At 66.1% G+C, this 21,401-nt stretch overlaps 2 protein-coding genes across 3 annotated transcripts; one reads left to right on the plus strand and one right to left on the minus strand.

Moving 5' to 3' along the window:
- The first annotated feature begins 1,101 nt into the window (after window positions 1-1,101).
- CREB3L4 (cAMP responsive element binding protein 3 like 4) lies at window positions 1,102-15,120 on the plus strand. Of its 2 annotated transcripts, XM_065574606.1 has the most exons (12): window positions 1,102-1,234; window positions 1,878-2,030; window positions 2,596-2,788; window positions 3,492-3,631; window positions 3,942-4,037; window positions 4,592-4,698; window positions 4,916-4,984; window positions 5,507-5,591; window positions 6,301-6,397; window positions 6,794-7,058; window positions 14,077-14,160; window positions 14,959-15,120. In XM_065574606.1, the coding sequence occupies exons 2-12, from the start codon at window positions 1,878-1,880 to the stop codon at window positions 14,984-14,986; spliced, it is 1,317 nt and encodes a 438-aa protein (XP_065430678.1). In that variant the 5' UTR covers window positions 1,102-1,234; the 3' UTR covers window positions 14,987-15,120. The 2 variants fall into 2 exon arrangements, with proteins under 2 accessions (XP_065430678.1, XP_023964346.2); XM_024108578.3 differs by lacking the exons at window positions 14,077-14,160; window positions 14,959-15,120 and having other exon boundaries at window positions 3,945-4,037; window positions 6,794-7,217.
- Window positions 15,121-15,854: 734 nt separating this feature from the next.
- JTB (jumping translocation breakpoint) lies at window positions 15,855-21,060 on the minus strand. Its single transcript, XM_005280595.5, has 5 exons — window positions 20,884-21,060; window positions 20,146-20,186; window positions 19,346-19,431; window positions 18,994-19,073; window positions 15,855-18,714 (listed from the first exon to the last, which is right to left on the minus strand). The coding sequence occupies exons 1-5, from the start codon at window positions 20,946-20,948 to the stop codon at window positions 18,558-18,560; spliced, it is 429 nt and encodes a 142-aa protein (XP_005280652.1). The 5' UTR covers window positions 20,949-21,060; the 3' UTR covers window positions 15,855-18,557.
- Window positions 21,061-21,401: the final 341 nt, after the last annotated feature.

Genomic DNA, 21,401 nt, shown 5'->3' on the forward strand with positions numbered 1-21,401 from the left:
TGTGACCCTGTGTGTGTGAGAGACCCTGTGTGTGTGAGAGAGAGACACTGTGTGTGTGAGATCATGACACTCCACGTGTGACCCTGTGTGTGTGAGAGACCCTGTGTGTGTGAGAGAGAGACCCTGTGTGTGTGAGAGAGATCATGACACTCCACGTGTGACCCTGTGTCTGTGTGTGTGAGAGAGAGACCCTGTGTGTGCAAGATCATGTGACTCCACGTGTGACCCTGAGTGTGTGAGAGAGAGAGAGACCCTGTGTGTGTGAGATCATGTGACTCCACATGTGACCCTGAGTGTGTGAGAGAGATCATGTGACTCCACGTGTGACCCTGTGTGTGTGAGAGACCCTGTGTGTGTGAGAGAGAGACCCTGTGTGTGTGAGATCATGACACTCCACGTGTGACCCTGTGTGTGTGAGAGACCCTGTGTGTGTGAGAGAGAGACCCTGTGTGTGTGAGAGAGATCATGTGACTCCACGTGTGACCCTGTGTGTGTGAGCGATCACGTGACCCAGTGTGTGATTGGGCGGGTGCCTGCCATGGACTAGTGCATGCCGGCAGGGTGGGTGGTGCTGCCGCCCGATGGGCTGGCCATGCCAGGAAGGATGCGGTCCCGGGTTAAGCGTGGGAGGAGGGACACCATGAGGCTCCCGCAGGTCACTGGGCCAGGCTTGAGCTGCCCGAGCGCTGTAGCTGTCACACACACAGGACACCACAACCTGGCCTGTTTGCTTGTTCCCTCCCCGACCTGCCACCCCAGCCCGAGGGGCTGGGGAGAAATACGGGGGCTGAGCAGCACCAGGGGACAATGCGTAAGAAGGGGCACCTCGCACCGACGCACCTCCCTTTGCCAGGGGGGCGCTGGAGAGCAACACCCACGGCCCTCTCCCCACAGCTCCTGCCCCCCTCTTTGCAGGGCTCCCCACACCCCAGGCATAGTCCTGGGGCTGCAGTCCTGTGTCTCTGGGCCCGGGGCCCTTGCAGGGAAATCCAGTCCATTGGCTGCCAACAGCCAGGCCCGAAGCCTCCACCCGCCACACACGCTGGCAGCTAAAGCCCCTGCCTCGGCCGGGTGCACTGGGTGCCAAGGAGCCCTTTGCCCTTTTAAGGCCCCGGGGTGGGCGTTGGCTGGGGCTGTCCAGGATGCCGGAGATCCTGGTCTGAAGCAAAAGGCTTCAGTGTTAGGTGCAACCCGTCTGTCTGGGTAACAACCTGCTCCCTGCAACACGGCGAAGGTAGGTTGTGCCGCATAGTCGCCCCAGGCCCAGCCCTGGGGGCCCCGCACCGGGCATGGAGCCCCCCGGCCACTCCCAGCCGGCGCCTGGCGCTCAGGAACCAGGGGATTATAGAAACGCAGCGATCAGCGGGACCAGGGACTGACTTCCCCAGGCACCTCCTGGGAGACACGCAGCTTCGCAGCCAGGGCTTTGTGAACCAGCAGAAAGTGTTTCCCGTGTGTGTGTGTACACGCGTGTGGCTCTGCACGCATGTTCACTGTGTGCGTGTGCACATGTGCCGTGGGAGTTTGCATGTACACTGCGTGTCTGGCTGTGTGGCGAGCGTGTGACCCACAGGTGCTCAGAGGGGTGCTTGGGGGGAGCAGCGCCGGGCCCTGCACTGCACATGACGGGCCCCGCTCACAGACCACAGGTGAGACTTGTGCAGGTGAAATTCAAGGCCTTAGGGATGGGCCTGGGCGGCTCTGCCCTTCCCCCTGCACAGCTGGGCTGAATCGCTGGGTCCCCAGGGCGCAGCCTCCTGTGAGGGGATGCCCAGCCAGCCCTGCGGTGCGTGGGGTGCCTGGTGCTCTTGGGGCGGGGGGAGAGGGGCAGTGACACTGCCTGACCTGCTCTCTGTCTGTCTGTCTGTCCGTCCCAGATGGGGGAGCCCGGCAGCCCCGCACTCCAGGCTGTTCTCTTCGAGCCGTTCCCCACCAGCACCGTACCGAGCCCAGATCCCCCGTTCGCCCTCTCAGAGCAGGCTCCCGCCCTGGAGAAGGGCTTTGAGGAGTGGGCAGTCAGCGGGGGCAGCGTGAGTCGGAGGCCAAATGCAGGGGGGGGAGGGGAAGGGCAAGCCGGGGGCTCAGACACTCCCCAGGTCACCTGCTCTGCAGCCCGGGGGCAGGAGCAACATAGCCCAGGTCGTGGGGTCCGCGCTTCCCAGGGCCCTGCCCCAGGGCCTTAGCCCCATGGGGCCCTGCCTGCCTCCCTGGGGGGGTAAGGCTGGCCTGGCCCCTCCCTGCCTGGGGGATCCCTCTCTGCCAGCCTTCTAAGGCAGCCACCTCTGGGGAGGGAGCCAGCAGCGGTCCCACCACATGCAGCCAGGGGCCAGAGAAGGGTCCCATTGGGCTTTGGCCCGGGCAAGGGAGGTCAGGCCCCATTCGCGGCAGACGGGCCCTGGCATTGCCGAAAGCGCCAGCAGGCAGGGCCTGGGCGCCCCAGCCCCATTCCGAGGCCTAGCACCGCCCACCACCCCGAGGTGCCCCCTTCGGCTCCTGGGTGTCTCCCAGCCACATACCAGCCCAGCCTGGGCTGCCTCCCGTGCCGGGCAGGCCAGGGCTGCCGGCCCCAGCCAACGTCCCCGGTGCCCGTTGCAGGGGCTGAACGACAGTGAGCCCGAGGACTTCCTCAACGTGCTCATCGACCCCAACGAGGTGTACAGCCCGGGCAGCGACAGTGGCATCTCGGACGAGCCCAGCTCAGCCAGCCCCCAGCCCAGCGAGGGGGCCCCCGCCGCCTTCTGTGACCAGAGCGCCCCCCTCAACAGCGACGTGGTCTCCATCCAGCTGGGTGAGCGCGGCGCGGGGCAGCCGGCCCTCTGCTGTCCAGGGCGGCTGACTCTGGGGCACGGATCACAGCAGCGGAGACGCCGGCGCTGGGCTCCCTGCCCCTCCCAGGCTGGTGTTTAGTGGGGGGGGGGAACTGCAGCCTTAGGGCGAGGGGAGTCAGTCGTCCCCCCGAATGCTCCACGCTGCCCCTTGTCCTGCCGATGGGGCGGGCCGGCGGAGATGAGCGCTCCCAGCGTGCAAGGGGGCAGCTTGAGACAGCCACGTTGCATGCTGGGAGCTCCCATACATGCCCCCCTGTCCATCCCTTCCACTGCCCCCCCCATCTCTCTGTCTGTCTGCTGCACTTTGTACCCCGGAGCCCCGACGTCACCCCAGGCCTTTGCCCCTCACCCCAGGAACAAGAATCAGCATTTGAGCCCCCGCCGGCCCCGAGCCCCAGCAGCTCCTCCCCCCTCCCAGCTGGGAACCAGAGAGGTGTGGGGGGGGGGCTGAGGGCAGCGTCTCAGGCCCCCACGCCCAGGGACGCTCGCCCAGGTGGAGGTGGGCCGTGGGGATGGGCCAGAGGAGCAGAATCCCCACTCAGTCCCGGCCTTAGCGCTCCCGCCCCGCCTTTCCCAGGCTGGGCACACGGGACGGGGCTCTGCCCCAGGGAAGCAGCCATCCCTGCCTCATCCCTGACCCCCGTGCTCTGTCTCTGGCCCCAGGTGACTGGTCGTCCCCCCTGCTGATCCCTGACGCCTGCATCGTGAATGAGCTGCCGTCTGCACCCCCGTCCGCCCTGGCCAGGCCTGGCACGGTGCCCATGGTGGTGAGCGCTGGGGACATGCAGGCAGCTGTGACCCTGGTGAGTCGGGTCAGGATCCCCTCCTCATGCTGGACTGTCCAGCGGGGGCTCGGCTCCCCCCTGCCCCCAGCAGCAAGGAAAACACTTGGTTTTCCCCTGGTCCCAGCCCCACGCCCCACGCCCCACGCCCCACGCCCCCCACCTGTAGCTGAGCAGCTGCCCACAGTGCCCGAGGTGCCGCCCGTTCCCCAAGCCCTCTCTAGGATCAGAGAGAGTCGTGCCCCTCCCCGGCCCAGAGGGATGGGGGGGGGGATGGGGGAAGGGGAGGGAGGACCCCGCCCCGGGCTCTGCAGAACGTGATTCTCTCCAGCAGCTGCAGTTCCCGGATCTGTTCCTGACGGACGAGGAGAAGCGGTTGCTCTCGCAAGAGGGGGTGTCCCTGCCCCGTAACCTGCCCCTCACCAAGGTACAGGAGCCAGCGGGCGTGAGTGTGCGGGTGGGAGCCAGTACCGTCCGGAGCGTGCAAGGAGCGTGCAAGGAGCGTGCAAGCCTGCACGAGGGCACGGGAGCGTACCCATGTGCGCAGGCCCAAGAGGAGAGGGTGACTGCTGGTGCACGTTTGCAGGGCAGAGCCTGTCCACAGGGGAGCCCATCCTGCCTCAGGCATGCGGCCAGCAGGTTTTATGACTCACCAGCTCCACCAAGCCGGTGCAGCCGGCCCCAGGGCAGGGAGTGGCCAGTCCAGCGCCACCCACCTGGCCCTACCCGCCCCTGCAGGGCCTGAGGGCTGGGAGCCCTCCTCATGCCCAGGGCAGGCAGGGCTGCAGCCACAGAGAGGCTGTTAACCCCCAGGGCAGGGGAGCCCTGGGGAGGCTCAGACCAGAGACAAGAACAGGGACTTGCCCCCCCAAACCAGCTCCCTGCAGCTGGGACCCCTGAAGCCTGGGGGGACATGAGCTGCGCTGCTGGAGGGCAGGGGGAGACGCCCCGGTGAGATTTCAGGCGGCGTCTGCCCCCCAGGCCGAGGAGCGACTCCTGAAGAAGGTGCGGAGGAAGATCCGGAACAAGCAGTCGGCCCAGGACAGCCGGCGGCGGAAGAAGGAATATATCGACGGGCTGGAGAACCGGTGAGAGCGGGCCCCACCCGTGCACAGACCCCACCCGTGAGGGCACTGCCGGCCCTGCTCAGAGCCAGACACCGGAGCATCCCCCACTGCCGAGCTGACCCTTCTCCGGCAGAGCCTGTGCCACGGGCACCAGGTGTCTGGGCGTGCGGGGGCAGGGAGGGCTCTGGGAGGCCAGCCGGCAGGGACCCGAACCCCCCTTGCTCTCTTCTCCTGGCAGGGTGGCAGCATGTTCAGCCCAGAACCAGCAGCTGCAGAAGAAGGTGCAGGAGCTGGAGAAACACAATTTGTGAGTGCAATGCATCCACCAGCCCCCACGCCCCGCCCAGGGCTGGGAGAGAACCCAGGAGTCCTGGCTCCCAGCCCCCTCTCGCTCTAACTGCTAGACCCCACTCCCCTCCCAGAGCCAGGAGAGAACCCAGGAGTCCTGGCTCCCAGGCCCCCCCCCCACTCTAACTGCTAGACCCCACTCCCCTCCCAAAGAGAGGCGAGAACCCAGGAGTCCTGGCTCCCAGCCCCCCCTGCTCTAACCGCTAGACCCCACTCCCCTCCCAGAGCCAGGAGAGAACCCAGGAGTCCTGGCTCCCAGCGCGCCCCCGGTCCCAGCCCCTGAGGATCAGGGTGCATTAGCAGAGCTGTGGGGAAGCCATTGGAAGGTGCGGGGGTGTTGGAGGGTGGCTGGTGATGCAGGGGGTCCCTGACACGATGGTGGCACAAAGGCCAGTGGGTGAGCACCCGCCTGGCTTCGCTGCTGGGTTCTGTGCCCCTCCCTCCTCAGGAGCCCCCCTCAGACGCTGTCTCCTCCCCACAGGTCCCTGCTGGGCCAGCTGCGAAAGCTGCAAGCGCTGATCAAACCCACGTCCAGCAAGGCAGCGCAGACCAGCACCTGCGTCCTGGTATGGGCCGAGCTCCCGCGCCCGCGGCCCCACAACGGCCTGCTCCGGGGCGGGCACAGAGCGCACGGCCCCGCGCACGGCACAGAGCGCACGGCCCCACGCATGGCACAGAGCACGTGGCGCCTCGCACGGCACAGAGCGCACGGCCCCGCGCACGGCACAGAGCGCACGGCCCCGCGCACGGCACAGAGCGCACGGCCCCACGCATGGCACAGAGCACGTGGCGCCTCGCACGGCACAGAGCGCACGGCCCTGCGCACGGCACAGAGCACACGGCCCCACGCATGGCAGAGCACGTGGCGCCTCGCACGTCACAGAACGCACGGCCCTGTGTACGGCCCTACGCATGGCACAGAGCACGTGGCGCCTCACACGGCACAGAGCGCACAGCACAGAGTGCATGGCACAGAGTGCACGACCCCACGCACAGCACAGTGCACGTGGCGCCTCGCACGGCACAGAGCGCACGGCCCCACGCATGGCACAGAGCCCATGGCGCCTCGCACGGCACAAAGCGCACGGCGACACCCACACAGCACTGCGCACAATCCACGTCTACGCACAGCCTTGCACAGCCAGACAGTCCCGCTCCTGTGCACACCCACACAGCCCGGGCCCCGCTGTGCACCCACTGACCCCCCCCCAAGCAACCCCCACCCCCTCACTCCTGCACAGGGGCTGGGCTTTGACTGTCTCCCTCCTCCTGCAGATCCTGATCTTCTCCCTGGGACTCATCATCTTCCCCAGCTACAGCCCCCTGCGCAGGGGGGCGCGGGGCAGCCAGGACGGCTACCAGCCCACCGGAGGTAACAGCCGGGACGCTGGGGGGTGGGGCTGAGCTGGGGGGCGGGCGGAGCTTCCCCATGGACCCAGGGAGGGGTCAGAACCGAACACCCTGCCCCAGGGCTGACCCTCTCCAATGAGCTCCCCGGAGCTGTTCCCCTCCAGGGCGGATTCCTGGCGCTGCCTGGCCTGGCGCTGCCCAAAGGGATCTGTCCAGAGACCCGGCCACAGACAGCATCTGTCTCCCCCCCGAACCCCCACCCCACTGGCACAGGGCCCCCCGGCACTCCCACCCTGCTGACACAGGGCCCCCTGCCCCACCAGCCCCCAGCACAGGGCACCCCCCATTCCCCCACCCCCTGGCACAGGGCACGCCCTGGCAGCCAGCCCCTAACGCTGCCCTTCCCCCCACACCCCAGTGATCTCCAGGAACATCCTGAACCAGGGGGAGTTCTCAGAACTGGCCGAAGCCCCCGGCACCCAGGAGCCACTGGCCCCAGAGCCTGAACCACCCGTGGGGGAGCAGCTGGGGCCTGAGGCCGCGGCGGAGGATGGAGTGGAAGGGGCAGACGGGAGCCAGAAGAAGGGCACAAACACGTCCGCTCAGACCCAGCTGGAGCAGCCGGCGGCTCCCATGGGGCTGCCCCAGGGGAACGGACCCGGAGCCAGCAGGGACGCAGCTAAGTCAGTCCATGCCGACGAGATGTGAGGGGCAGCAGGGACCAGACTGGCCGGAGAGCTGCTTTCCCAGGGCTGGCTGGGGGACGGGGGGCACAGCATCTCCAGGGGCCCCCTGGGGCACTTGCCGAACCCCCTCTCCCCACACTGGTGTCAGTGCTGGCATGAGGGGCCGGGCGAGGGAGCCAGCCCCAGCTCTCATGCCCTGGCCAGCCTGGCTCACTCCCCGGTCTCTGTGCAGCTGGGACGTCCCCCTCTGGTGCCTCCTGCCGAGTCAGCTCCAGGGCCTTGCTGGGGCACCTGGCATGGCAATAAATCCCTTCCCCCCCTGTGGGGCACTGCCAGGCCAGGAACAAGGGGGGCCACATGCAGCTCCCCAGCTGTGCTCTGAATGGCCCAGAGCTCCCTCCCCGACCCCCAGCCCCTGGGTCACACCAGGCTCCCCACGCAGGGCAGAGCAGCCTGGCCCACTGCTTCCCTGGGACGGGCAAAGTGCTCTCAGGAGCCACGCTGCACCTGTGCCTGCCCCACGCCGCCCTTAAAACACGGGGGACTCTGAGGCCAGGTAGCCCCGGGCAAGCGGGCCAGCTCATCGGATCACCTACAGGGCTTGGATCAAGCCACCCACGCCCTTTCCTGGGCTACCTGAGAGAGTCCCCAGCCAGTGTTGGGCTGCGGGATCCCAGCCGCTCCTGCCCTCGGCGCTGCTGGGTTGTCCCCGGCCCTGGAGGCCCTGCTCCGCACGGCCCCTTTGGAATCAGCCCCGGCTGCCTTACTGGGGGCATCTCCCCCTGCCATGAGGTTTGTAGCAAGCCCGGGAAGACAGGAGGCTTCTGACACCTTCAGCCCTTGTCTAGATTGTACTGAGCACAACACGTCTTCCGTTCGTCTCGTATCCTGGCCTTCCTCCTCCACGTGCGGCCAGGTCTTTTCACGCTAACATCTTCCCAGCTCTTTGGAGGTCGTCCGTGGTCATTTCAGTTCCCGCGGGGACCGCTGGGTGACAGCTGCAATCCATCGATTGTCAGTGAGACTCACTAGATGCTGGGCCCATCGCCTCACTGTACCTGCTCTCAACGACGACGTCCCGCACTCCACTCTGCTTCCCTGGGGACTCGGGCGCGGGTTGAAGTTCCCAGAATTGTTCTTTCCCTCGCCCGCTCCGTGACAGACAGTTGCTGCTCCTCTGTCTTCGTCAGCGCTCACGTTTCGCTGCCGTACAACCTTGCTGGCCGTACCGTTGAGTGGAAGAGGCTGGCGCGTGTTGCCTTGTTGATTTTTCCTTGACGGGCAATCGTGAAGATCTAAAGAACTATCGTCCAATAGGCCTGCTCTCGCATGTCTACACATTCCCTTCCTGTAGTGCCTTCGTCAACGATGAAAACGCGTTCGACGGCGTAGAGACCAGTGCGGGGCTGAAAGCTCTCACAGAGCAGGGCATCGACACAAACTATATCAAACTACACAGGAAGCAAATTCTGATGGCACTACCGCTATAACTTTGTTTGATACCCCCCTTCGCACCCCAGGTAAGAAAGGTGTGAAACAAGGAGAGACGGTTTCCCCGAAACTCTTCACAGCCTGCCTCAAAATGTTAATGCGGCGGATGAATTGGGAGGGTGGAATCAACATCAACGGAGAGCAGTGAAACCATCTCAGATTCGTGGACGATATTGTGTTGATCGCTGAAAATACTACCAGCCTAGAGAAAATGCTACGAGAACTCAAGACAAAAAGCAGCCAAGTTGGAATGAAAATTCACCGCTCCAAAACGAAATGTACGCGGTTTGGTACCTGGCCGAAAGCCCGAGTAACAATCAGTGGAGAACCAATCGAAGACGTTGAGCAATACGTCCATTTGGGCCAAGGAATGAGCATCAGGAAGGTGAGCGCTCGCGAAGAACGAAAGCAGGTTGGGGCACATTCAATTCTCTCAAGGAGGCTTTTGACTGGAAGGAAATAAGTAGCCGCAGTCAAGCTCCGCCCACAACCCCCAAACTCCTCCCACAATTCCACATTGCCCAGCTGTTTCTACTAAAATGCTCAGCCAGGCAATTGTCCACCATTAGGTTCCAGAGTCAGCACTGTACCCCAGGCTGCTGGCGCCTCTCTCTGTGCTCTCTGCTGACCCGTGGGGGGGGGGTGTTTCGTGGGAACCAAAAGGGCTAGAAATGTGCCGTTTTAGACTAAAGCGTTAATGCTGCCGGCTGCACGAGGTGCAGGAAAAGGCTGGTCTGGGCGGAGCCTGCCCCCGGCCCGTTGCAGGGAGCTGGGTCGTATCGCAGGGCGTGCTAGTGGCACGGCTGTTTTCTGTTATGAGCCCCCACCTACCCCGTGCCAGTGGTGGGTGGTGTCTCTGGTTAATAAACTATCCTGTTTAGTTTTCACCCGGCTCTGGGCTGGTCTGGGACGGGCGGCTCCGGGCGCAGAGAATGAGAACACATTGCTGTGAGGATCTCAAAGCACCTAACCAGCTCCGCAGAAACATGGGGTTTGCTTCACCTAGCACTGAAATGCAGCTACCTCTGGGGGGGGCCTCAGCAGCTGTGCGACAGCAACGTACACAACAGATTGGGCCCGGAAGTGAAGAAAAGGATCAGATCCAACCGGAACAACAAGGGGAAGCCTGAGCTGGAGGCAGGGCTAAGACACCACAACCTGCCAGGGGTGAATGTCATATCTAATCGCAGCCCCCCCTCGCACAGAGCGCACCCCTCCCCCACACCCTGCAGCACAGGGCATGGGGGTCAGCACGGCTGCCAGGGGAGCCCCTCAGCCCCAGTGCTGCTGGGCCGGGCTCTGTGTCCTGCTGCCGCTGGAGGGAACAGGGCACGGGAGCTGCCTGAGCCGACGCCGGCCCCACCTGGGACCGACACGGGGGGCTCCGGCCCTCGCAGGGCTCTGCTGATGGGCTGAGCAGGGCGAGGGCCCAGCCCTGGATTTTTGGCTCTACACAGAGATGGCAAAAAGCCAGTAGTGCCAGCGTTAGCGCTGCCTCCCGCCGCCCTCCTCCTCCGGTGCCCAGGGAGCCGGCTGCCTCCCGAGCGCCCCGGCCCCGCAGCAGCCCCGGGCCTGCCCGCACTGGGTGTTCAGGGGGGCTCCTGGGCATGGAGCAGCCGGAGTCAGGGACTCTGGGCGCCCATCAGGCCGGCTCCTGTCCGGTGCCACTCAGCCCCTGGCTAGAGACCTTAGGCTGCCGGGGGCTCATTGTCCCTGCCCTGGGCCCTGCTGCAGATGCTCGTGCCCCCCAGTGGGGCGTTGGGATCTGGGGCGGTTGGCACCCCCCATCCCCCGTTGGGGCCGACACACAGGGAGGGGCCAGGCCGCAGCGCCAGGCTCATTCCCACATGGCTGAGCTGTTAGAAGCTGCAGCCCGGGCCCCCCCCGTCCCCCCGCCCGCTCGCCTGCCCTGAGCCCCCGGGCATTTGCGTCACTCAGGGAAGGAGATTTCCGGCCACGTGGGCGAGATGAGCTGTTCAGGGAGCCCCTGAACCCCAGCGCTGCACTAATGAGGCAGCTCGGGGGCCCAAGGGGCTGCTTGGCTGGGGCTGGCGGGGGCCACTGTGTGGCTGGGGGTGAAGGGGGGGCACCGGATTTTCCCACGCGCCATCGTGATGGGTCTGCTCCAGCCAAGCCCCCGCGTTCTAGCCCCATGGGGGGGTTCTAGCCCAGCCCCCACTCTGATGGGGCCCCTCACTCTCGTCCCACAGCCCCCTGCTAGCTCAGCCCTGGAGCCCCTCCCTGGCTGCGTGAGGCAGATTAATATGAATGGCTTTTAGCTGAGGCTTCCCCACGGACTCATCCCTCAGCGAGGAGCGGCAGCAGGGCTGGCTCCAGAAAACCAGGCAGGGGGGAGAGCCGGGACTCCTGGGTCTATGCCAGCCTCTGCCACTTGCTCAGCGTGTGGCCTTAGGCAAGTTGCTGCCCTTTTTGTGCCTCGGTTTCCCCAGGAACAACACGAGTCGCCAGCCCCCTTGGGTGTCTGTGACGCTCCGTTAGTGACCAGACGGACCCGGGGACGGGCCATGACCTCTGCCGTGGCTGCAGCCAGACTCCTGGGCCAGCCTCACTGACCCCTGACATAAGGGCCCAGGGGGCCAGGAGAGACCAAGAGGCTGATGGGATGGAGCTGATCCCCATCTCCGCTCGTGCCCCCCGGCTCTCCCCCCACCGGGGGCCACCAAGCCCCTTTTCTCCTCAAACCCAACTGCTCATCCGCAACCCCCCCTTCCAACCTCCACTGGTGCCGCTCCCCCATCAGCCACCCCGGGGCGCTGCTGGTCACCCCCTGGCCAGGCACCCGACGCGCCGCAGGATGTGGTTAATCCCAGTGCAGACTGGCGGGATTACGGGGGGGGGGGGGGGCGGATTAGCAGGGCTTGTCCATCCCTTACATAACCCGCCACATGGCGCGCAGGGCCGGGGGGCGGGGACTCTGCTGATTTGGATTCATGGAGGGGACTGGCGCTGGGCCAGTGGGGGGTGGGGGGGTCCCTCGGGCCGGCGCCTCGTACTCGGGGGAGTGACTCGTTCTAGCAGCTTGGGGGCAGGAAGGCGCCTGTTAGCGCCCGCGCAGCGATGCCGGGCTGGTGGGGCAGGGCTGGGGCCGGCTTTCTCCCTCCCCCCAGATCCACCCGTTGTGCCAGGCGCTGCCCAGAGACCTCCCAACCCCCCATGACACCTCAGATCCATCTGCTGCATGTGGGGGGAGCTCGCAGGCCCCTGCCTCCCCACAGCACTGGCTCTGCCCAGCGTCCCCAGGCCCTGCACTGGGCACAAATCCAGGGTGAGCTCACGGGGATGGGCGAGTGCCAGGCGGGAGCCAGGCGCTGTCCCACAGGGGGCGGCATCCCTGGGGGCTGGCACCGAGGGGCCAAGCGGCTCTGCGACAGCAGCTGCAACCAAAACCCCCGTCCATACAAGGGCCCATCTGCTCCTGGTCCAGCCGGGCACACTGCCCCATGGAGTCGAGGATAGCCCCATCACGACTGAGCTCGAGGCCGTTGTGCCAGGCGTGGGCCAGGCCCTGCCCCGAAGCGCTCGCAGCCAGGGCAGGCAGAGGGGCAGGGACTGGGCTGTCACCCAGCAGGGCAGCGGGTAGAGCCCGGGTGCCCTGACCCCCAGCGGGCGGGAACGTGCAGAGCTCCTGGCTCGGGGCAGAGCCTCCTCCAGTGGCTTAGAGGGGAAAGCCTGAAGCTCGGGAGTGCCCAGCGCAGTCAGCGTCTCTGCCCGGGGCCTGGCACGGGCTGGCGGCTGGGAACGCCAAGGTGCCCAGATGCCAGCAGCCCTGCTCACGGCCCGGGAGGGCAGCAGCTGCCAGAGGCATGAGGGCTCGCGCGTAACCTTGGCGACAGGGTGCATTCGGGGACCCCCCCCCCCCGTCTGCAGCAGGAACTTGTAACCTGGTTCCATTGGACAGCTGCAAATGGGGCCCGGGCCCTGTGCCCACAGCCCAGTTCTGACACGGGCCAGGGGAAAGCTGCCCAGCACCCACCTGGCAAAGTCAAGCAGAGCTGGGGCGGGATTTGATCTGTCCTGGGGCAGAACCGAGCAGGGACGGGTCCATTGTCCCTACACTGGCTCCAACCCCACAGCAAACAGGGGAAAGCGCTGCTCCCGGGAGAGCCCCGGCAGCCAGACGCCTCCTCTCGGCTCACGTGCCGAACAATCGCCGAGCTCCTTGGGATTTGGTCCAAGCTCAAGTTGTCAGCAGGATGGAGAGGTGGACACGGGCGAGCGCGGGAGCCGGCGCCTCGGGGACGGACAGACAGATGCTGTGATTAGCTAGATGGTGCACATGGGCCCAGCCAGAGCGCTCTGCCGAGAGACAGATGAGCGCTGAGGGGATAGATACCCAGACACCGAGATTAGCTGGATGGACGGGCGTGGGGGGGGACAGACACACACCGACAGAGAGATTTCGCTGCCCGTTGCTCAGCTCCCGAGGGATTTGTTACATTTAATTCCCCTCTTCTTCGCCAAACACATTTTAACCCTCTCATAAATATTAACGCCCCCTCGGGCGCCTGGCTCCAGCCCCCCCATGACTCCTCCATTCATCCTACTCCCCGCAGCCTCCTGTGGCAGCAGCCCCCCGCCCCCTCAATGGGGGAGGAGGTCCCTGTGCCAGCCCCTGGCGTGCTGCCCCCAGCCTATCAAACCTCAGCCCCCTCCCGGCGCGTGGGCTGGGCGCGCGGCTTGCCAGGCCAGTCTCTCCCTGCGCTCGGAGAGGCACATTGGCACCAGGCACCAGTCCTGCCCCAGCACCGAGGACAGCTCCCCGCCATGCAGCGATCCACCATGGTCCTGCTTTGCCTGGCTCTCCTGGCACACCAGGAGGCAGATGTGGATGCCCGGCTACCCCAGGACTTTCCCCTGAAACACTCGTACCAGCCGCATGAGAAACAACTGGTGAGTTCCTATGTCCAGCCTGGCGCGGGCGCGCCCTGCCGTGCCACCCCCCAGCGCCTCCCACGGGCCAGGGCATTCACCCCAGCCTGGCTGCCTGTGACTGTGCATGCACACGCGCCTCCTGGTGACCCCCGGGGTCCCTCACGGCCCCGAAGGCTGAGGTAGTCTGGAGAAGGGCAGGGCAGCCCCGCTGCAAACCCCGGAGGAAAAGACTCTTAGAGGCCAGGTGGAGACCCAATGGGGGCAGCGTCGCCCCATCACTGCGGGGTTCTTGCTCTTTCCTCTGAAGCGGCTGGTGCTGGCCAGCGTCACAGCCCAGTCCCTGTGCTCCATGTGAGGACAGCTGGTTGGGACTGTCTGCTGCAAAGGGGAGCATGGGGGGAGAGGGGCTGGGCAGGCAGTTTTCAGCCCCCCAACTGGCTGTGTCAGTTTCACGAGAGGGTGAAGCCAGGAGCCCTGGATCAGGCGGGGCAGGGGGGGGGGGGCAGGGTAACTCCCTGTCACACCCGCTCCTTTAACAGAGCAGCAATTTCCCGCAGACCAGCGCCTCCAGCCTGCCCGGGGCAGCAGTTTGCACTCACCCTCCTCCTTCTCCTTGTCTCACCCCACCCAGCTGGAGGAGCTGCAGGACGTGCTGGAGAAACTGCAGAGCAAGAGGATTTCCACCTGGGAGAAGAAACATAACCAAGTCCCCAAGGTACCGGCCGGGGCCGACCTGGCCCCTTCTGGTTCCGTGGCTAGAGGATCCCTGTGGGTAACAGGCCCCAGCTTCCATTTCTCCGCCCGCCCGCCCAGCGGAGTTTGTGAGAGTCCCTCTTCCAGGGGCAGCTCCCTGGCTGGTGGGGCCCTGCCGTGCTCCCTGGGGATCGGTCGGTGACCAGCCACGCTCCAGGCCGAGGGTTTGCTTTAGCAGGCTAGGTGCAGGGTGGGGGCCTGACCCGGGCCCAGCAGAGCCAGACAGGAGCATTTTGGAGCCATTAGAGCAGGGGTCCTCAACCTTTTTCGTCTGGCGGGCGACGGACGACAGGCCACCGCGGACCATGGCCGGTGGACAAGCATCCACTAAAATGCCGCCGAGAAGCGGCAACGTCAATAGGCTTCGAAAATCAGCAGCATTTCGGTGGTGACGCCTCTGGAGGACGCTGCTTCTTGGTGGCATTTCAGCGGATGCTCATCCGCCAGACAGTACGCGGGCACAGATAGATGCCCCGGTGGGTGGCATGGCGCCCGCAGGCACCGCATTGGGGACCACTGCATTCGAGTGATGGGGAAAGGGCAATTAACCAGAGGTGCCAACGCTGGGATAGGGCCCAGCCCCCACTTGGGAAGCCAGTGCCCACCCAGCGAACTGCAGGCCAGAATACAGCCCCTGCCCCACAGGGGAATCGTACTGACCCCCGAGACCCTGCTGCTGAGGGGTTTCAGGGGCCCAGCGGTAAGCCAAAAGGCCCCTGTCGGGGGGAGCCCTACAGCTCTGCCTCCCTTGTCCCCGCAGTGCTCCATCGGCCAGGCCTGTGCCGTGAAGAAGGGCGCCCGCATCGGCAGGTTGTGCGACTGCCCCCGCGGAGCCACCTGCAACACCTTCCTCCTCAAATGCCTGTAGCCGCTGCCTGCGAGGGACCCCCAGCCGCAGATCATCTTCTCATGCCGCTTTGTGTTGTGCTGCACGTGCCTCCACTTCCCCCGGGCAGGGTGCCAGGGTGGCTGGCAGTGGCCACGCTGCTCAGCAGAGCCCAGAGGAAGGGGGTGGTGATAGACGGTGGCAGGGCCAGCGTCTGCTCCAGGAGTCTGCCGCAGGGCTGGGGTCTCCTGCTGTCTCCAGGGCAGCCCCAGGTGCTGGGCACACCCCCTCCCCGGCAGCAGCACGGCCCTTTAGACTACGGCAAGGGGGCCACAGCCTCCCCTGGCACCAGTTGGCCCTGCTGAGCCCCCACCACTCCCGGCCTTTAAGTCCCCCTAGCACTTGAGAGAGGGACACTTTGGAACATGGGGCCCTGCCAACAGGCTCCTACATCCAGCTGCGTGCAGCCTGAGCTGCCCTCCCCCCGCTGGCTCTATGCCCAGGGCCCCAGCCCTGCCAAGACCTAGGGCCATGTTTACCCCTGTCCTGCTGCTCCAGGGGTCACGACTTGCCCTGGTCCCTACAGCACTTTGCAGGCCTCAAGCTCCACGAGGGATTCGGGTGCCTGAGCCCAGCCTCCCGCTCCTCCGACCACCCTGTTCCCAGAGGCCCTGCTCAGCCGAGACGGTGAAACCAGGGCTGCAGGTTTGTCTTGCTTTCAGTTGCTGCCTGCAGCCCCCTAGCTCCCCCAGCACACCTCGCCACCCAGCCCCACCTGGCCCCCTTGCCACCCAGCCAGACGCTTTGACCTCACAGCCAAACCAAACCACTGCTTTGAAAGGATTTTTAATGACATTCCTGGTTCCATTTGGTTTTGTAAAAGCCTTTTAAAAAAATAAACCCCAACCGGTCGAGCTGAGCCAAGCGTGGCCACCTGCAGCCTCTGTCTAGCGGGCAGGTGACACCCCCCAGCGACCCGAGACCGCAGCGGGACTAGACTGGAGGGAGAGCAGAGGGGAGGATTCGAGCCAGCCTGTTCTTGGGAACCGCCAGGCCTGGGTGAGGGTCTGCCCCAGAGACCCCTGGCAGCACTGGGTCCCAGGTCACCAGCTCTGCAGCCTGGCACCAAGGGTCAGTCGCCTCAGCCCCACGGAGCAACTGAGCCCAGGGCTCGGCCCCGGCAGCACTAAGGAGACCGGAACAGGAGGGCTGCAGGTACCAGGGCGGGGGAGGGAGCCGTGAGCTGTAACTCTCCCCTTTGGGGAGCAGCAGGAGCTCTGCGGGGCTGGTCGGGCGCCTTCCTGGGCCAGTCCCACAGGGAGCGACGCTAGCTGCACCGGGGGGACGGTTGTGGGGCGCTCTGCTGGGGGAGGTTGGAGGGTGCTGTACAGCAGTGCACGGGGCTGCTCTCCAGCGAGAGGGGGGAGCAGCTGGGCGCGTGGGAGGACATGCCCCCCCGGAGCAATGACATGGAACCTCCCTCAGCACAAGGGCAGCCCCAGGAGACAAGCCTGAATCTCAGCTCCAGCGGCGCTCACGCTCCCCTCCCTGCCGATGTTTGGGGCGCCTGAGGGAGGGCTTGGCCCACTGCCCCTTCCATGCACCGGCCGGTAACACCCGGAGACAGGCCAGCTCATGGGGGGAGGGATGTTTAAATGGCGCTCCAGACCCCAGCCCAGCTCGCTCCGGCTGGGGCAGGAACAAGCAGGCTGCTGGGAAGTTCCTAAACACCCACGTCAGTCTCTTCTGTCCCCCTGCAGGGCTGCCCCGACCCTGCTGTGAGCCCGGGCAGCCCAGAGAACATGGCTGGGAGCTTCCACCCCCCTCACCGTTCCCGAGGTGCAGCCGGGACCGGCGACACTCAGCGCTTTAATCAACGTTACCCTAGGGAGTTTAGGAGGTGCTGGTCCCAGCCAGCGCTGGAGGGAACCCACCTGCAGGGGGCATGGCTCCCTGGTCTTTGAAGGGGGTAATTAGTGACAGCTGTGACATGGGCTCCCTGGCATGCTCAGATCATTGCCCGCAGGATGGGACAGGAACACGGACCACTGAACTCAGACTGATGCCCATTACCAGCACCAGAGACCTCTCCTCCATCCCCTCCCATCACCCAGCCGGCCCCTGCACAGCAGGGCGCAGTGTGACAAGACACGTGGTTCCCGGGAGACTGGGCCGGCGGAGCGGGACTCAGCGCTGGGACTTACCCCGGGAGCTGGACACTGATCAAAGCCCTAAGCCCAGGGGACACCGCCAGGCCCCCGGGGCAAATCTTTGCCCTGCCTGTTGCTCCAGGCCCCCAGCTGGGAGAGACGCTGGTTTGGCCGGGACTTGCTGCCCTAGAACCGGGGTGACGGGGACATGAGGGAAGCGGCTAAGCTGGGCGTTCCTAGGAGGAAGGGCACATTGGTGCCCAGAGGCCTGGCTGAGCTCCCTCCACACCTGCAGGAGGCGCTGTGCTGGCAGGGGTAATAGCATCAGCCCAACACGGCTCCCGGGGAGGGGCAGCACCACTCCAGGACAGTGGCCAGCCCAGCAGTTTCCTACCACAGGGATCCCGGCAACCCCACAGGCAGCCGGGGGGAGCAGCTCCCCCATCCCCTGCAGGCGGCTGCATCACGGGCAGGCAGTGCTGGTCACCGTGCCCACATCTCCCCTGATCCTGGCACTCGTTAAAGCAGAGCCATGGGGCTGGTCTAAGCTCAATGCAAACAGGCTGGACAAGCTTCGAGCCCCTCGTGCCCCCGGCACCAGCACGGAGCAGCAGGGAAGCGTGTGCCAGGACCTGGCCTGCTGCTCTGGGGTCATGGGACGGGTGCACCCAGGGCAGGGAGAGGGCTGGCCGGACTCCCTGAGCAGACAAGCCAGGTGCCCGGGACTACACGTCACCCTGAGGGAACGGAGGAGCCGCTCAGCCAGGCAGGGTCACGCTCCGCTCCGGCAGGAACTAGACAGCAAGTCCCCCCCAGCCTTCAGCCTGTATTAACCAACAGCCTCCCTCACTGCACCGGGCTGGACAGCCAGCACAGCAGGGCACTGGCTGCCCAGAGGCAGCTCCTGCATCCAGGCTCAGGGTTTACTGTCTCAGAACCTGCGGAAGGAGGGGGGCTGCGTTAATGCTGAGGGATGCAAGGTGGCAGCCCCCACTGGGCACACGCCCCATATCCCACCAGGAGCTGCCAGTCACAAAGGGACTCCTCGTGCGCACTGACGGCAGGAGAGAAGGGGCTAAGAAGGGATGGGACCCCAGCCCTCCTCATGGCAGGTGAGATGGACCGAGGGGAACCCCCAGCCGGCTGCTGAGTCTCCAAGGAGCAAGCCGAGTGGCGTTCGGCGTGGCTCTGAGTTGGCTGAACCACGCTCCCAAGCGGTCAGAGAGCTGCTCTCTGCCAGGACACAGCAGATCTCGGTCTCTGACGCCAGTCTCCTCCTCCTGCAGCTCCCTGGAGCGGGAAAGGGGATTAGCATCCGTGCCCCAGTTCCCCACACAGGAGAGGAGGTGGGCAGCACCGGGGCTGCTGGGAGGTCGACAGATACTAAATGGACTCGATCTGCTTGCGAACTTTCTCCAGGGCCTTCCTGTCCAGCACCCTCTGACGGCACATGACCAACAGGGCAAAGACCACAGCCACACAGATCATGGCCCCCTCGAACTTCCAGAAGCTGTGTGCTTCCGTCACCACGGAGCGGCAGCTGCAGAGAGAGGAGAGAGTCGACAGGGCTGGGATCGGAGCGCCGCACGGCTTGGCCAGCGGATTACAGGGGAGTCTGGCTGCAGTGGGCCCCATTATAGCCATGCTAGGTGCAGTCTCCTCCCCCCGCCCCCCGCCAAGCTGAGGTGCTCCGGATACAGCATGAAGCAGCCACGCCCAGGAGCCCAATGTGCCTCCCCGGGCTCTGTTCCAGTGAGCCCGGGCCGCCCCACACTGCGCCTGAGCCAAACCGAACTGCAGGGTCCCGGCCTTGGCTTACCTCCTGTACTCCTCCTTCTTGGACACGGCGCAGTTAATTTGCTCGATGAAGCCAGTCGTGCTGCACTCGGGCATCGTCTTCTGCAATCAAACCAAACCCACTTTCACACACTCTGTGGGGCAGGCTGTCTCATTCCCCCTGCCAGCCCTGAGGGGTCTCTGCTCTGCGGGGCACAACAGCTGGTGTCCCCCCACCCACCCTGAGGGATCTTCAGGCTGACCCAGGCAGGGTGCATCCCATGCAGCACTCCCCAAGCAAGGGGCCAGGGCAGGGTGTAACCACCAGCACTAGACAGCGAGCCCCCCACCCCCAGCCCTGCTACCCAGCTGCAGGGCAGTTCGTCTCCACTTACTGCTTGGAAGATTGTGCATGGGGCACAATCCAGAACAACGACAAAGTCTTCTGCTTGCCAGCATGGAGTGGCCACCAGCGGGCTCACTGAGAAGAGAGGGGAGAGGGGTTCAGAGTCTGGGCCTGCAATCGGAGTGGCCAGGCTGCAGAGAGGAGGTGCCACTTTGGATAGAAGGGCAGACGACACCCAGGCAGAAGAAAGATTTGACTGTCAGCACTCGTCAGGTTTCCACTGAGTCTAACAAGCTTGTGAGTGACACTGACTGAGCCCCAGCAGAGCACATGCCAGGGCGGGGGGGGCCCCCCCAAGAAAAGTGTCTTTGATACTTTCTGGCCAACAGCCTCCCCCCATCCCTACGATGTCACCAAGGGAGTCTGGGTCAAACCCAAACTCAGTGTGGGGAGCCAGGAGCTCCAGGCTCTGCCCCCCGTGAGTCACCCACCCCCAGGCCCTGCCCCTAGGACTGCCCCTCACAGGAGAATTAGCGCATCTGGAGCATGTGCATCCTCATTGCAATGGGACTCTCTGCTGGGACTCTCAGTCCCACACAGAGGCCCCAGGGATAAACCCCACTGTGTGTGTGTGTGTGTGTGGGTGTGGCTGAGGACTTGCATTATGGCACCGCAGCTCGCCCCGGGGGGCTCAAGTGCGGGGGCTTTATCTCCAGGAAGAGCCGTGCTCCTGCCCTGACCCCGCAGCCAGTAAGAGCTCGGCAGGCCAGACGGGTGCCAGCTCTCCAGAAACCAGCCCCGCAACCATGGGCACATTAGCAGCGCCAGCTCCACTGCCCTGGCACCCACCTGAGCGCTTGGCCTCACTCGACGCCGTCGCCTCTGCCAGCCTGCAAGGAATCAGAAAGGGGCCAGTGTAGTAAACCAGGGGGGCTCTCGGGACCGAGCAAGGGGGCGGCTCCACCCCAGGGCCCTGCCCAGCCAGGGGGCCAGGGCCGCTCACAGGCTGCCAAAGCCACGGGGGCTTCGCCCGGCTAAACCCTCAGCCCCTGCCCCGCACCTGCGGGGCCTCCAGCGCCAGGCCCCGGCTCCCCACGGCCAGAGGGTGGCTCCGTGGGGGGGTCAGGCGGGGGGCCCAGCTGGGTGGCACAGGCCAGGGGGGGTCCAGGCGGGGGGGCGAGGGGGGGCAGGGCAGGCAGAGCTCCCAGCGGGAAGGGGTCGGGGCAGGGCGGCAGCGGGGGGTCCAGGCGGGAGAGGTCGGGGGGGCTCCCATTGGGGGGGCCCGGGCAGGGCAGCAGCAGGGGGGGCCCGGGGCAGGCGGGGCTCCCAGAGCAGGGCCGGGCGGGGGCTCCAGGGGGGGTCGGGGGGGCTCCCAGCGGGGGGGCTCCCATCGGGGGGGCTCCAGGGGGGGTCGGGGCAGGGCGGCAGCGGGGGGGTCGGGGCAGGCGGGGCTCCCAGCGGGGGGGGTTCAGGGGGGGTCGGGGCAGGGCGGCAGCGGGGGGGCTCCCAGCGGGGCCGGGCGGGGGGGCCCCAGGGGGGGGGTCGGGGCAGGCCGGCAGCGGGGGGGTCTCCCCGGGCCCCGCTCACCTGAGGCTCCAGGCCAGGGCGCCGAGCGCGAGCAGGACGCAGCGCCCCAGCGCGCGCGGCTCCATGGCGACGGGGGGGTCCCGACCTCGCTCTCACCCGCCTCGCCCTGCTCGCGGCGCCACCATCTTGGCCTGCGCGGGGCCTTCTGGGAGCTGCCAGCGAGAGGCGGGGCCAGAGTGGCGATGGCGGCGCGGGGCATGACGGGAAGGGCGCAGGCTGCGGGAGGATTCCAGGGGCTGGCGGGGGCGGGGCCTGGCTGGGGGCGTGGTCTATGGGGCAGCCCCCTGGAGCTGGGGAATCCGCTCCCCCCATAGCTGGGGGTCTCGGCCCCTCAGGGTTGGGTGCAGCACCCTCCCCCCCCGGGCAGGATCGGGGCCGGCCCAGCCCCCAGGACGGGCGAGCGGTTGGGGGGGGGGGGCAGCCCCCTGACCCCCGGCTCAGCCCCAGACCTGAGCCAGCCACGGACCCGGGACCCCCAGGCCTGGCGCTGCCCACGGGGTCCCCGTTCCTTCCCCGCA

The sequence above is a fragment of the Chrysemys picta genome, chromosome 20 (genome assembly GCF_011386835.1).
Source record: "Chrysemys picta bellii isolate R12L10 chromosome 20, ASM1138683v2, whole genome shotgun sequence".
Lineage (NCBI taxonomy): Eukaryota > Metazoa > Chordata > Testudines > Emydidae > Chrysemys > Chrysemys picta.

Excerpts from the sequence above, each read along its gene's own strand:
- CREB3L4 (XM_065574606.1), top strand. The coding sequence starts at position 1,878 with ATGGGGGAGCCCGGCAGCCCCGCACTCCAGGCTGTTCTCTTCGAGCCG. Across the intron at positions 4,038-4,591 it reads GTAACCTGCCCCTCACCAAG|GCCGAGGAGCGACTCCTGAA; the intron begins GTACAGGAGCCA and ends TCTGCCCCCCAG. Across the intron at positions 5,592-6,300 it reads AGACCAGCACCTGCGTCCTG|ATCCTGATCTTCTCCCTGGG; the intron begins GTATGGGCCGAG and ends CTCCTCCTGCAG.
- JTB (XM_005280595.5), bottom strand. The coding sequence starts at position 20,948 with ATGGAGCCGCGCGCGCTGGGGCGCTGCGTCCTGCTCGCGCTCGGCGCC. Across the intron at positions 20,187-20,883 it reads GCCCTGGCCTGGAGCCTCAG|GCTGGCAGAGGCGACGGCGT; the intron begins GTGAGCGGGGCC and ends GATTCCTTGCAG. Across the intron at positions 19,432-20,145 it reads GAGTGAGGCCAAGCGCTCAG|TGAGCCCGCTGGTGGCCACT; the intron begins GTGGGTGCCAGG and ends CTCTCTTCTCAG.